This window comes from Pleurodeles waltl, chromosome 6, assembly GCF_031143425.1.
Source record: "Pleurodeles waltl isolate 20211129_DDA chromosome 6, aPleWal1.hap1.20221129, whole genome shotgun sequence".
Taxonomy (NCBI): Eukaryota; Metazoa; Chordata; class Amphibia; order Caudata; family Salamandridae; genus Pleurodeles; species Pleurodeles waltl.
In genome coordinates this window covers 1,531,260,919-1,531,274,258 of record NC_090445.1, presented here as the reverse complement: position 1 = coordinate 1,531,274,258, position 13,340 = coordinate 1,531,260,919, and the positions used below count along the sequence as shown (strand labels likewise).

General features: G+C 45.9%; 1 protein-coding gene across 1 annotated transcript in view; it reads left to right on the top strand.

Moving 5' to 3' along the window:
- The window catches only part of LOC138301063 (tyrosine-protein phosphatase non-receptor type 11-like), a 304,017-nt gene that overhangs the window by 94,354 nt on the left and 196,323 nt on the right, over positions 1-13,340 (top strand). Inside the window, exon 2 of the mRNA XM_069241110.1 lies at positions 989-1,111. Within this exon, the coding sequence (XP_069097211.1) occupies positions 989-1,111 (123 nt within the window). The remainder of the gene's footprint in view (positions 1-988; positions 1,112-13,340) is intronic.

The window sequence follows — 13,340 nt, the reverse complement described above, 5'->3', positions numbered from 1 at the left end:
GCTGGGCACTGTTGCATTGTGATGGCTAGTGGTGGGCCTCGTTATGCCATTAGGGGAATAGTGACACCAGTTAGCTATTCTCAGTATTGCAGCTGCTGAGGGTCTGGTGGGGTTCGAGCTTCGCATTTCGATGTTACTGGCACAATGTAGCGCCGCTATTGCAATTGAAAACACCTTGCCTGCTGTCCAAGGCCTGCGGATTAGCGCATTTACATGATAATCGTGGCATTTGTGTAGACTGAAAAGTGTCTGAAACCCTCAGATAGCACTGCTTGTCCACTCTAGCAAGCAGCAGCATCTGCTAAAAACATTTATTAAAAAAACACAACAAATTTGAAATCCAGACTGCTTTTCAAAATTCAATAAAACGTCAAAAAAACGTTTGTGTAAGTGGTTCCATGTTGTTTCTTTACGGACTGGAGGTTAGGGAAATAAATTAGAAATGAATTATAAGTTTGTTATCGGGCATGGCCAGCTGGGTCCAGTTCCACTGTGTGGCCATTTTTAGATGCGGTCCTTGTAATGCCGTGTGATTGAAGCAATCATTTCATATTCAGTATTAAAAGTCGTGTCATTTTTTTAAATTGAAGTTTAATCCCTGTTAAATGAATATCCCATATTCAAGGTCCAAATCTGCTCCGTCAGCATGATACTTTTGACAAAAAAGGCAGTTATGGGTATTTTAATCCTGAGGAGTGGAAACATGGATTTAGATTTCCACTCTCTGGCTTTTACGGTGTCTGGGAGTTTATGGACCCTTTCTCCGTATTTGGCGTATTTAACCACAGTCTGTTGTTTTTTCGGAAGCAGACTGGCCGATAAGCAATTTGGGAGATTTTCCTACATGCAGAGGTTTGATTCACTCTATTCCAGCCCTCCAACCTATATAGCAAGCAACACCTCTCAGGATGTTTAGAGATTTCTCTGTTTCTGAGTGTATTTAATGCTGTTATCTTGTTGTATTGAATTTGCATTGTTTAACTTTCAGGTGGTTTCACCCCAATATAAGCGGAATTGACGCAGAGAAGCTCCTGGTGACGCGAGGGATCCACGGCAGCTTCCTGGCTCGGCCTAGTAAGAGCAATCCAGGAGATTTCACCTTGTCCATCAAGTATGAAAATATTCTTAAATGCATCAATACCGTGGGTGGAGAACTTACTCTATGGGTGGTCATAAAAAGAAATGTTTTTAGGATTTTCCACTGAGATTATGGAATCTACGTTCAGCATTGTGAGTTTGGGACAGCCATTTTCTGAAGAGCTCCCTCCATCATTGTCAAGATAGTTGAATTTTTTTTTTCCTATATTTTCCCCATAGGTTCTCCTCTTCTGCGCTGAAAATTGCATGAAAGGATTTTCTGCATGGTCTTACGTTCAATGACTCGTACACAAAAAACGTTTATATGTTCTGCAAGTTTATTCTTCGCTCAGGACCGTTACAATAAGCACCAACATCATACACAGGGAACACACTCCTTCCCGTTCGCTCCCTTAGGCGTCCTTCTCCCTTCTCGGCCAATGTCCCCTCCCCCCCATATATTCCCTTTCAACATTAACATTCTGATCACGAGCTATTAAAGGCTCATGAGAAACCTACTCAAGAGCTACTAATGGCTCGTAAGGAACCACCTAGATATACACATGACTGTCTGCATGTCTATGCATTGAGAAAGCCTTTCTTCCGTTAGACCACAACAGCTCCTCCTTGTAAGGTTTGTGCTGCCACTCTCTGAAAGGGGAACCAAAGATTTAGGTCTTCAGTTCACGCTCCACTAAATCAGTCTTCTGAAGAAATTCGAATGAAGAAATTTATATCAAGGTGCAACACGTTTCCTTCCTACAAAATTTCCTTTAAGTCTCCAACGAAGAGCATTGCCCAATTTGCCCACCCTCTAAGAATAATTTGAAACATGGTTCAAAACGGAAAGTTTTTTTTCCAAAATAAATTATGACAATTGCACCCACCAGACCCCCTTTACAGAGGACTGGGCCTACTCTCATGAGCAATCAAACAGGCCCACCTCCACTCGCCAGTGCTCACAAGAAACCATGTATAGTAGATACAGCGCTCTAAAGTGACACATAATATACAGGCACTGTCCTGCTCAGATCTCCATACCTAGTGCTCACTAGGTCCCCAGTTGTAGCTTTCAGCTCTTCTTCTTGAAGCAGGGGAGTAGCCAGCAAATTAAAATACCCCCCACTTTGAACAAAAGCTCTGAGGGCACCAAGCAAACGAAGCAAGTGAGCCCAACCTTTCCTAAAAGAAGTCAATATTTCTTCTATCCAGGCATCTTTTATTCATCCTTTTACCCTTTTATCCACTGCTGTCCATCATTTCACATTTACATTCTGTCATCCATTCATTCTTTCATTTATCATAGTCTTTCGCCATTCATCGGTCCACACATCCATCATCTATGCATGCATCCATCCTTTGACTATGGATGGACTGATGGAAGTGTATGTCTATCCACCCATGCTCTCAGATTTCCCTTTACTCTGCCACTCTTTCCCCATTTATTCACCTGTTCATTCATCCTTTCATCCACTTATTCATCTACTCATCATTTGGCTCTCTTATCCTTCCATACGTCCTATCACACTTCCTACCTTTCTTTCACTTTTCCTTACTTTCACTTAATTCAAACAATCCATCCTTGTTTGCCTTTTCTAGCAGTCAATCACACTTGTAGCATTGTTTGTGAACAGAAGAGGCCCATGAAAAACCTCAACCCAGCTGTAGCTGCTAAAGCAGGGGGTTCATGTCGTTCAGTTTCGAAGTATGCTTTTGGGAGTCCTATGGTTGGATAGAAGGTGTTAGAACAAAAATAAAGAGCTGCCATGTCCCTGAACTTTTCGTGTTTCTTTTAAACTTTGATGACATGAAGTATGCTCTATATTTAATGTCCCCGGGGAAAAAACTCTCCATCTTGGCATTTTATAACTGAGTACTGGCCACTTCTTATTGCCACGTAACATGCTGGGGTTACAGATGTGCACATTGTAAACAGAGGGGACTATTCAGATGCAGATGGGGGGGGTTACTCGGTAGCCCTCTGGACAAGTGTGGAGTGGATATGTGAGTTGGCTTTGTGTGAAGGTGCTAGAATGAGCAGAGTTCCTCTCCAGGAAAAGGATCCCACGCTATTCTCCTCAAAAGCCAGACCCGGTGCTCTAGTCCAGTGCACCTTCCCTTCTAGCAGCTTATTTTAGTCTGCGCAGCATTGCTTCCAGAATGCAAGCTCATAAATATGGTGCAGTAATGGAAACCATCAGCTCACCTTGCTCCCATCATGCATTGTTTGTCACCAAAAAAAGTGATGGTCTGATGTTTAATGAAAGTTGCAGCCTTTCTGATTGGAACATCCAAGTCTGTAACGAAGCCCCAAGCCCATAGGTTGCTGTCATTTGTGGCCAATATTTTATTCATAACCTCGGAGCCGGTTTGGAAGGGCTTCTTAGCAGTAGTTGTAGTAGAAATTTCCAAGTTGAACCAAAGGCTCCCTCAGCCTAACAAACGCAGGGCTCGTCCACTAAGAGACCTATGGCCCACTGCTGTGCTTTTCCTGCCAGCACTGTGTGCCTTTAATGCTAGCAAAAGCCCAGTGTGGGCTAAAACCTGTCTGACTTATCCTGCCCTGCACAGCAGCCATCTTGCCTCCAGAGTTGCCAGTGCACTGCCTGTCTCGCAGCTAGTCCCTTTTTGTGAAGTCTTAAAGATGAATAAACTCTTTCTTCCTCCTTTTGGGCAGTTGTGCCACTATGTTCAATGCATATTAATCTCCTATAGCGTGCCTTAAGGCTCAGGTTTGACCTCAGAGTGCTACCATCTAAAACAATGAGAATGATCAAAAAGGCTACTGTTGTGCTCAAGTGTTTTCCCAGGAAACGAATCTGCTACTGGGTAGTGTCCACATTTGTGTTTTTTGAAGGCTGTCATTCCCATCTGAAACAGTGTGTGCAGCTAGTAGATAGAAAGTGGGAGACTCCTCCTAAGCTGTTATAGACTTTGAGTGGCCTTATGCATGTCCAGATCTTGCTCTGAGATGACTCACCCAGAGTGGGCATGATTCTGAGTAGACTCGTCTGGGGCTTGACTGTCTTCTGGGTAGACCCGCCTGGAGGTGGACCTGCCTGGAGCTGGACCATCTTTTGGATGGATGCTGCTGGTGCTTGGCTGTACATGGCTTGGCTGTGCATGGCTTGGCTGTGCATACTTGCTAGTGTTTTGGCTGCTTTCACCGGGATATTGGCTTTTCGCCTGAGCAGACTTGGCTGCACCTTGCCTACCTTCTGGTCGAACTTGCTGGGAGCTTCACTCCAAGCTCGGCTGACCTCTGGGTGGACTCGCTCAGAGCTCGGCTGACCTCTGGGTGGACTCGCTCAGAGCTCGGCTGACCTCTCTGCAGAATCACTTAGAACTTGACCATCTTCTGGGTAAACTAGTTCATAGACTGGCTACCTTCTAGACAGATTCTTCCAGAACTTGGTCGCACTCAGGGAAGTGTTGCCCATAGATGGAAGCATAGTCAGTTACAGTAGTATTTCTTCCATCATTCTTGTCTGCCCCACTCTTTTTCTAATGCTTTCCCTGCAGCTTGTCAATCACATTAACCTGGAAACGACTTCTCCTTTACCTCTTTCTCCCTCTTTTTCTCTCTTCCGTTTCTTTCCTAAAGCTCCCCCTTTATCAGTCCAGTTCCTGTCCTCACAATGTCATCAATTAACCTACTATGTCCTATTTCAGTATCTGCTTTTGTCCCCTTCAAACCAACCCACTTGCTTCTCCAACCCTCTTGGATGTCTCTTCCCTCAACTTTCGACACCCTTTCTTCTCTCGCCTCTCCATCACTCTCTGGCCCTCTTCTGTCTTCTTTGCTCACTCTTAATCTTTTGTTTTCCTCTTGCCTCCCCCTTGAAATTTTCTGTCACGTGGCCTCCCTTTTCTGTCACTGAGCCCCATGTTTTCTATCCAGACTTCCTTTGTGTCTCGGATCCCATCTCTGCCTCAGTCAGTCTCCATTTCTCTCTTGTTCCGTTTCCTTTCTGCCTTCTCTCTCGCTTGCTCATTCCTCTCTCTCTCTCATACCTTCGCTCTCTCTCTATCGTCCACCCCTTTCTCTTGCCCGGTCTGTGCCTTTCCTTTCTTCTCTGGCCTGTCCTTTCTTCTCTGGCCTGTCCTCCCCTCTCTTGTCCTCATGATATCTCCCTCTTGTCCTCGTGCCTCTCATGCTGTGCTGCTAGCTCGCGCCGTGACACCTCGCGCCACAGCTTCACATGGTGAAAGGCCGATATCACATGACCAGCACAAAGCGGCTAGAGGCCAGTGCACGTATGCAGCTGCCCTGGGGCAGGGGCGTTGAAATCAGGAGCCTTTTGTTGGGTTATTGAAAGGGCCGGGGTGGCAGCTTAGGAGCTCCTGGGCTCAAAGTCCCACTATCGCCCTCTCACGTTAATGCCCTCTTTCTCATACGGTCAGTGCTTGAAATGGAAAAATGTAAGTGCCAGAGTACCTGCTTGTTTCTGAGAAGTGCCAGTACTCTCTAATTAAAAGTATTACGTTTTCCTTGAGATGTGCCGGCACTCTCCCTCTCAAAATAAAAAGTGCCGGTACTCAATGCCGGACAGTACCGGCCCATTTAAAGCACTGCATACGGTGATTTCTTTAGGTTCGGCCTGTCTGCCCTTGAGCCGTTTTCTCTCCTTTGTCTTTTTCACCCACCCCTTCCCCTTATGGCTTGTCTCCTTTTTTTCTTCCACCCCTTTCGATGTCAGCTTTCTCTTGTCCGTCTCCTACCCCATTTTCTCCCGTCCTTTCTTCCAGATCTCTCTCCCGACTATTTCTCTATTGCCCTTTCTCGGTCTCTCTTGTCCCTCCTCTCATTTGTCCTGTTCTTTCAGCCCCTTCTTTCTCTTACAACGTTCTCCCCCCCCCCCCCCCCCCCCCGCTCCCTTTTCTCGTTTTGGCCTTCTCCCTCCTCTCGCTCTCCTTATGCCCACTCCTTCTGTCCCTCACTCCTTCTTTCTCTCCCTCCTCTCTCGCCCCCTTCGTTCTTTTTTCGCCCTTTCTTGTCCTTTAGCCCGTTCTCGTTCCTGCTACTTCTTTCTTGCCAACTTCTTTCTCTTTCTTGCACCTTCTTATGCTTTCACCCCGTTTTGTGTCTCGCCCCTTCTTTCTCACCCTTCTTGCCTTTCTCCACTTATGTTACTGGCTCTATCATGGCTTCTCTATTGTCGACTCTCATGAACTCTCTTCTCTACTTCAAACCATCCCACTCCCGTCTTCTTTTCTTCCCCTTATTCTCGCCATTGCTCCACATCCCACTCCTTTTCTCCTTACGCCTACCACATCTCGTTTAATTTTCTCCCTTCCTTGTAGTTCTAGCTAGAGGTGGGCGAGCCCCTGAAAGCTCGACCTAGGCTCGAACCGGAAGCCTGGCTCAGCCTGAGGTCCCACTTGAACGGCAGCCCAAACTGAGCCGAGCTTTATGAGGATTCAGCCTCCCTCTACCCACCCAGGATGTGGTTTTACGGCCAGAACTGTTGACTTCGCAACTGGTGAGCCAGGTTCGAGTCTTGGCGTCGGATCAACATCCTCCGATTCTGCGCACCAGGCTTAAAATCCCCATGCCCAGTTCTATTCATGTAACTGATGCTCATGTAAAGCACTCCACCCCCCCCCCCCCATTTAAAACTGCAGAGATTAAAACAAAACCTCAACATAAAGGAGAACTAATAGATACCCATTTACTCGCGGAATTGCACACAGTGAATCCAGACAACCTTGCTGAAATATGGCTTCCTCACATAAATTGTGTGATCTTAGACACACATTTCTCTACATTATCCCGTATGAGCGCAGTTTCTAATGTATGATTTCAGAATACCAGTTGTACAAAAATCTAATGTGCCAGATTCAACAGACTGAAATGTTGCTCTATAATTATCTGGGCCGTATACAGGATTTACATGACAACTGTCTTGCCTCCCAGTTCATGCATGGTTCATGTAAAAAACCTATCACTTTTAATAAGTGCTTCTCAGCGCATTGTGATAATATGACTTATTTAGGTCAAAGCCTCGAAATGTTAAAGAACTGTGCTTTTCTAGATTTTGTAAAGACTGTCATATTTTCCGTGGTTTGTCGATTGATTTACAAAGCAAACATTTTCCTGGTTCGGGTCGTGCACGGCTCGTAAAATCCGAGCCAGCCCCCCTGGGTCGGCCCTGGCTCTGTCCTGGCTGTTAATTTATTGGACTGCTCATTTCTAGTTCTAGCCCTGGGACCTGCCACCACACGAGAGCCTTCCTGCTCGTTTACACGAGTTATTCAAACGAATTCTCTCCCCCCAATATCTAATCTCTTAAATACTCAAGCAACCCTGGGACTTTCCATCTTGGCACGGTGCCCACATTGTGCCCTTTCTCCCTTGTTCCTCACTCCCGCTGGAACAAAGTGCCCATTCATTGAACGCTCTGATGATGGAGCTGTCCAGGAATCTGGGCCAGTCTGTCTGGAGGACTTCGGACACTCTTCTTCAATTTCCCAAAAGGTCATAAGTCATCCAGCAATGTGAGGGTCCCTGGAGGTCATTGCCTGCATCCATGTGGAAGGGGCCTTCTCTAGACGCTGAACAAGCATCAGCTTTGATTCAAACACGAGCCACAGCTGCCAATAGTGGACTGGTCCTGAGATGGGGTAGGAGCGTGCCTAGTGGCGAGATGCAACCCAGTGGTTACGCTGTGCACTGTTGAACTATTTAAACTGTTTTTACGCTCAACTTTCTCGTTTCACGAAACTGTTGTGTGATCCTGGGCAAATCGGCCCCCTGACCAGAACTTGAGAAACAAACAATTTTGTTTTTGTTGTTGCAAAAATAGGACTGCATTTTTACATCAAAGTAGCAGAGCGCGGATTGATAGCTCCCATCAACAAAGGAACACAGAAGAGGCACTATGAAAAGTAATAAAATGTAGTTTTTGAAACCAGCACCATACCTTTTAATTAAATTGCTTACTTATAACAGCTGCTAATTAGCACAGCTTTAGAACATCTAAAAAGGTGCCTTTCACGGTTTTCAGTCGAACCCCTCTAAAAACCGGGACATAAGCCAAATTTGCGGAAAGCTGCCGGGACAGCTGGTGAAAAACCGCGACTTTCCCAGCAAATCCAGGACTCCTAGTCACCCTGCATATACACATACCTTTTATACGTTTCCTGATTTCAGCCGATTTCTCTCACACAAATAGCACACTGAGTAATTGTATCATTCTATCCTCTGCCCGCACTACTCTAAGAACGGATTCAGACTCGTCTGTGATGGGAACCTCGGAAAACCGACGGCCCTTGTGCCGCACTTCAATGCACGCGCTCCACCTACGTCACTTTAACCCCCCTCCACACCATGCCAGCGTCGGTAAGTTGGGCGCCAGCATATTCTTTTTCATTTGCATCTCTTAAGACACGCCCAGCTGCTGCTGCCCGTAATGGTGTGGTAAATAACATCCTTTTTAACATTGCCCATATGCTAGTGAGTTAATGTCAGTCCATTAGCAGGATACACCCCTCTTTGCATTTGAAATGCTACTGCTGCCCTCTCACCCAACCCACAGACCTGTTTAACCCATGTTTGGCAGCAAGGAAGAAAGCAACAAATCAAGAGCTACATTTTAATTTGAGTCTGCCAAGTGGCACTTTGCCCTTTGATACTGTCAGCCATTCCATGTTTTTGAGGCAACAGCATGTTGCATTGTGGGGCTCGTAGTTTTGCTTTTTAAAACGTTTTAGAGCCTCAAAAGTCCTAGTAAGCATAATTGACAGTAGTTGTTATATGTACCATCGAGCCACTTCTCAGCGATGTTTAATTCTTTTTTTACTAAGTTGTCTAGTCTGCCTCAGACTGCATGTTTCACATGTAACACCAAAAACCTCTGCTTATATGTTTTGTGTGAGTTCACTCACATCATTCATTGAAACTAGCAGTGGCAATGTAATTTTTTTTGTCTTTTATGAAGTGGAAAATTTGACCTAGAGCTTAAAGCAATAAAGGTACAACTGGGACAGCAGCAGCGCAACATTCTCCAGCATGATGAACAAGTAATGGACATGTGACAGTAGCACATGCAAGACGGGTACAACAGAGGTAGCAAACACAAAAAGGAAGTAGGAGACATTAGAAGATTGTTGTATGATTTCTGTAAACCGACCTAAGTATACAAGAAGTAGAAAACTGCTGATAGAAAAAGCTCAACGTCTTATAGAATTACTATACATTAATGCACTCGCATAGGATGATGAACCCACACCCACCTATTATTCAGTTTGGGTTACACATCTACCACTGGAAATAATTCAAGAGTATTGTACTTTACTGTTTGTTTAGTCCTTTAGTTATGGGTTCCCTAGTTTGGGTGAGGTTATGTCTCTTAAGCTGACATTCTCCCTTCCTTTACCTGTCAGTCCTGTATTAAAATTAGATGTGGATGAGCTAAACGTGTTTTTAGAGGTGTCTCAAAATTAAAAACGGAAGTGTTGAGCTACAGACATTGTTTCTCTTTTCTTTCAGTGCTCAAATATTACCCCTCTGGGTTCAGGCATCTTTCTCAGGGCTATAGATATATCACATACAATATTGTGAAACTGCATATTTCCTTAGGCCGCATTCCTTGAAGAGGCCTTGTGATGCATTACTGATGAGGCAAGTCGGCATGTGTGCTATGTTTCACAGGGCGGGACACTGTAATCATAGTCTGCACCTTGAAACAGGCCATGGCCAGTTGTTGCCTGCTACTAAAATGTTTTTTTTGTTTGTTTTGTTTTTAGGTGAGGTACAAACTTTTAATGTATACTTTGAATTTTTTCACTTAAGCACTTTAGATTATACCACTGCACTGGGTGGCCTTCATTAGATTAAAAAAGACACACCCCTTCTTCCCTGGCAAGTTTATTAATGACTTGAAAGGCAAATTAGTTGTTTAGTTTCCTTTGTGACTGTGCGTTATGAACTGAATAATTTATAGTTATTATTCTATGGTATGATCATAGAAAAGTAGGCTCAGTGAAGAAAGTAATGACCTAGTGTCACACAGTTTGGTCTAGCTGGGAAGCCCGGATTGAAACCAGGTTTCCTGAGTAGACATTGTACAATTCAGTTTCTGGATCGGTATCACATTCTTTTCCCATTCAGCCTTGATGACAATTTTATTAGTCACCTAAGAGGCAAGTCGGTTGTCTTCTGGCTCCTAGACAAGGCCTTAATTATTATAGGCAGCGCCACATTACTGTCTATTAACCTTCACACAATCAAGGTTTTTGTACAATGTGCATCCTGATTTGAATTATTTCAAGGTCATTGCAAATGTGATGGTCACAGTAAAGGAAGCACAATGAAGAAAATTAATTGCCAGGGTCAGACAATTTGGTGAAGCTAGGAAGCCAGGATTAAAACCAAGGTCTCTAGTTGGGGGCCTGGCATTAGTTTTTGCCCTCGATTTAGTGCTTTAAGAGGAATTAATAAGGTGTGTGTGGGGGGGGGGGGGGGTCTCTAAAAGTGTCGTGGACAAGGATGTGTAACTAGGAATAGTTCCAAAGAGGCATGGCCTTTGTTTATGATGGTGTCACTTAAACCAAATAAACTAAAATCCTGTGCTTCACACAGCTTGCCACCTGACCAGTATTTCGGTGCTGCTCTGTGAGTTGCCTGTTATTGCATCCATACATATTACACAACAGCGAAAGCATGGATCTAATACAAACCAGACCCAATTGCTATGCCAGTGCTTGCTTGCAGGAGCATATAGTTGAACAACAACAAGGATTTCTTTTTTGTTCCTCCATCAGGTTTTGAAACACACTACAATTCTAGCTGATGGGGGAAAAATAACTCCTAGTAAAATGATAGTGCTGTTTATATGTAATGCATGGCACATACTATGAGCTCCCCAAAGACGTATTCTAAGAGCTAGACTGGCTCCTGGTGGAACTCCTATGGCAGGGCAAGGGATGCCGGGTTAGTCTGGCTACACTTAAAAAGGGAATGGGATACGGGAGGCTTAGAGGTCCTGGACCTAGAACTGTATTATTATGCTACCCAACTGCAGCATGCAGTCCACTGTCTCGATGAGGAGACAGATTGGGAGAGAGAGATCTCCTGGCGGGCTTCCATGGCGACCATCCATAAAGTGAACTTCTGATGCTGGGCGCCAAGGTACCCAGAGAGCTCCCACATTTAATCTGTCTAATGGGTAACATTTGAGAAAGTGCGGTGACTAGGGTATTGAGAAGGAGCGCCTTATGCCCCTGATTTAGATATATGGTTAATTTCACCTTTTAAATGCATGGCGAACTTGATGGCAGTCAACAAAATGGCAAGAGGGTTGCTGTTCATTGCTATCATACCTCTACCCGGAAGGATGCTTCATCACCCTAGAAGAAGCCTAGGACTCCTTTCACCTGGGCATGGGCCAATTTTTATAATAAGCAAAAATGCCTGCCACGGCACAGCACAGCAACTCTGGCCATCTTTCCCCCGATGAGCGTGAACAAATGTGAACCATGGTCACTAAGTTAGCAATGGCAGGGGGATGTTGGCTTTTCACACACTTATACCACGCACTCCACACTGACAAACCACCTAAGCCATTGCGGATTGAGGAGGTCTGGCAACAACTTAGCGAAGAACCCATCACCGCACAGGAGTGGTCCAGAATGCATGAAGGTGTCTGGAAGACTTCCATTTGTGCAAGGTTTAACCTGTTGTGTGCCAAGGACGAGGTGATCTCGTCCAAGGCGCCGGTTCCCCGGTGCCTTGGGCGAGATCTCCTCGTCCTGCTATGGGCCAGGCACACTCCTCCCCTGGGCAGGGATGGAAGAGGAATCGCTTCCCCTTCGCCACCTGCCCCTCCCTCCCCGTGACCCTCCCCGTGGCGTCTGACAGCAGCGTGCTTTTGTTTTTTGTTTTTTTATTTGTGGGAAGCGACCCCTTAGGCAAGGGTCGCTCCCCGTGGGGCAACATTTTTCTAGGCCATTTCTGCCCCCCTTGGGGGCAGATCGGCCTATTTCTATTAATCTAATCTGCCCCCAAGGGGGCAGAAACCACTAGACACCAGGGATTTTTTTTTTTTATATGTACACATAAGGGGAGCGACCCCTTGGGCAAGGGCCGCTCCCCAGGGGGGCAAATAATTTTACGGCTGTTTCTGCCCCCCTTTGGGGGGCAGAAACCCCCTTAGACACCAGGTATTTTTTTTATTTTTTTTTATATGTGGGGAGCGACCCCTTAGGCAAGGGTCACTCCCTTGAGGGCAAAATAAATTCTAGGCCGTTTCTGCCCCCCTTGGGGGCAGATCGGCCTATTTCTATTAGGCTAATCTGCCCCCAAGGGGGGCAGAAACCACTAGACACCAGGGATTTTTTTTTTTGCCAGTTTCACTTTGGGGGAGCGACCGCTTAGGCAAGGGTCGCTCTGCTGGGGGCGGGGCAAATTTGTTTTAGGCCATTTCTGCCCCACTTGGGGGCAGAGCTGCCTATTTTTATTAGGCCGATCTGCCTCCAAGGGGGGGCAGAATCCACTAGGGACCAGGGATTATTTTTTTGCACCAATTTCACGCAAGGGGAGCGACCCCTTAGGCAAGGGTTGCTCCCCTTGGGGGGCAAATTTATTTTACGTCATTTCTGCTCCCCTTGGGGGCAGATCGGCCTATGTCTATTAGGCCAATCTGCCCCAGGGGAACAGAAACTACTTAGGCACCAGGGATTGGTGTGTGTGCTTTGTTGGGGGGATGGGGGGGTGCAGTCCCTGGGGCAAGGGTCGCTCCCCATTGGGGCACATTACTGTTGGCCATATCTACCCCCTTAGGGGCAGATCGGTTTTTTTTGGAAGGCCCATCTGCCCCCAAGGGGGGCAGAAAGCCCACCGGAGGCCAAGGAAGATTTTTTTCTCAAAATAAGAGGGTGGGGGTATGGCCATACCCCTACCGCAAATAACTGGGGCCAAAGTTGTTCTGCCCACCAGTGGGTAGATGGGGCAATTACCCCTGATCCACACCCCGGGGGGCAGGAATTCTACTAAATACCAGGGAATAAAAAAAAAAAATAGTGGGGTGGTGGCTACCAACCAGTATGGGCATGGTTATGCACCTACCCCAACTGAAGGGGGTAACAGTCTTTCACCTCTCCCCTGCACACTAAAACATCTTATCCCACGGCAAACAAGTGGACATTTGATTATTTGGGGTTTTGGTTTTACAATTGGGCCATGAGAGCTTGGCTAACTCTCAAAATCGTCCCACTTGGAATGGTGAGGGCTGCACTTTTTGGCCTTTTGGGATGCTGCCATG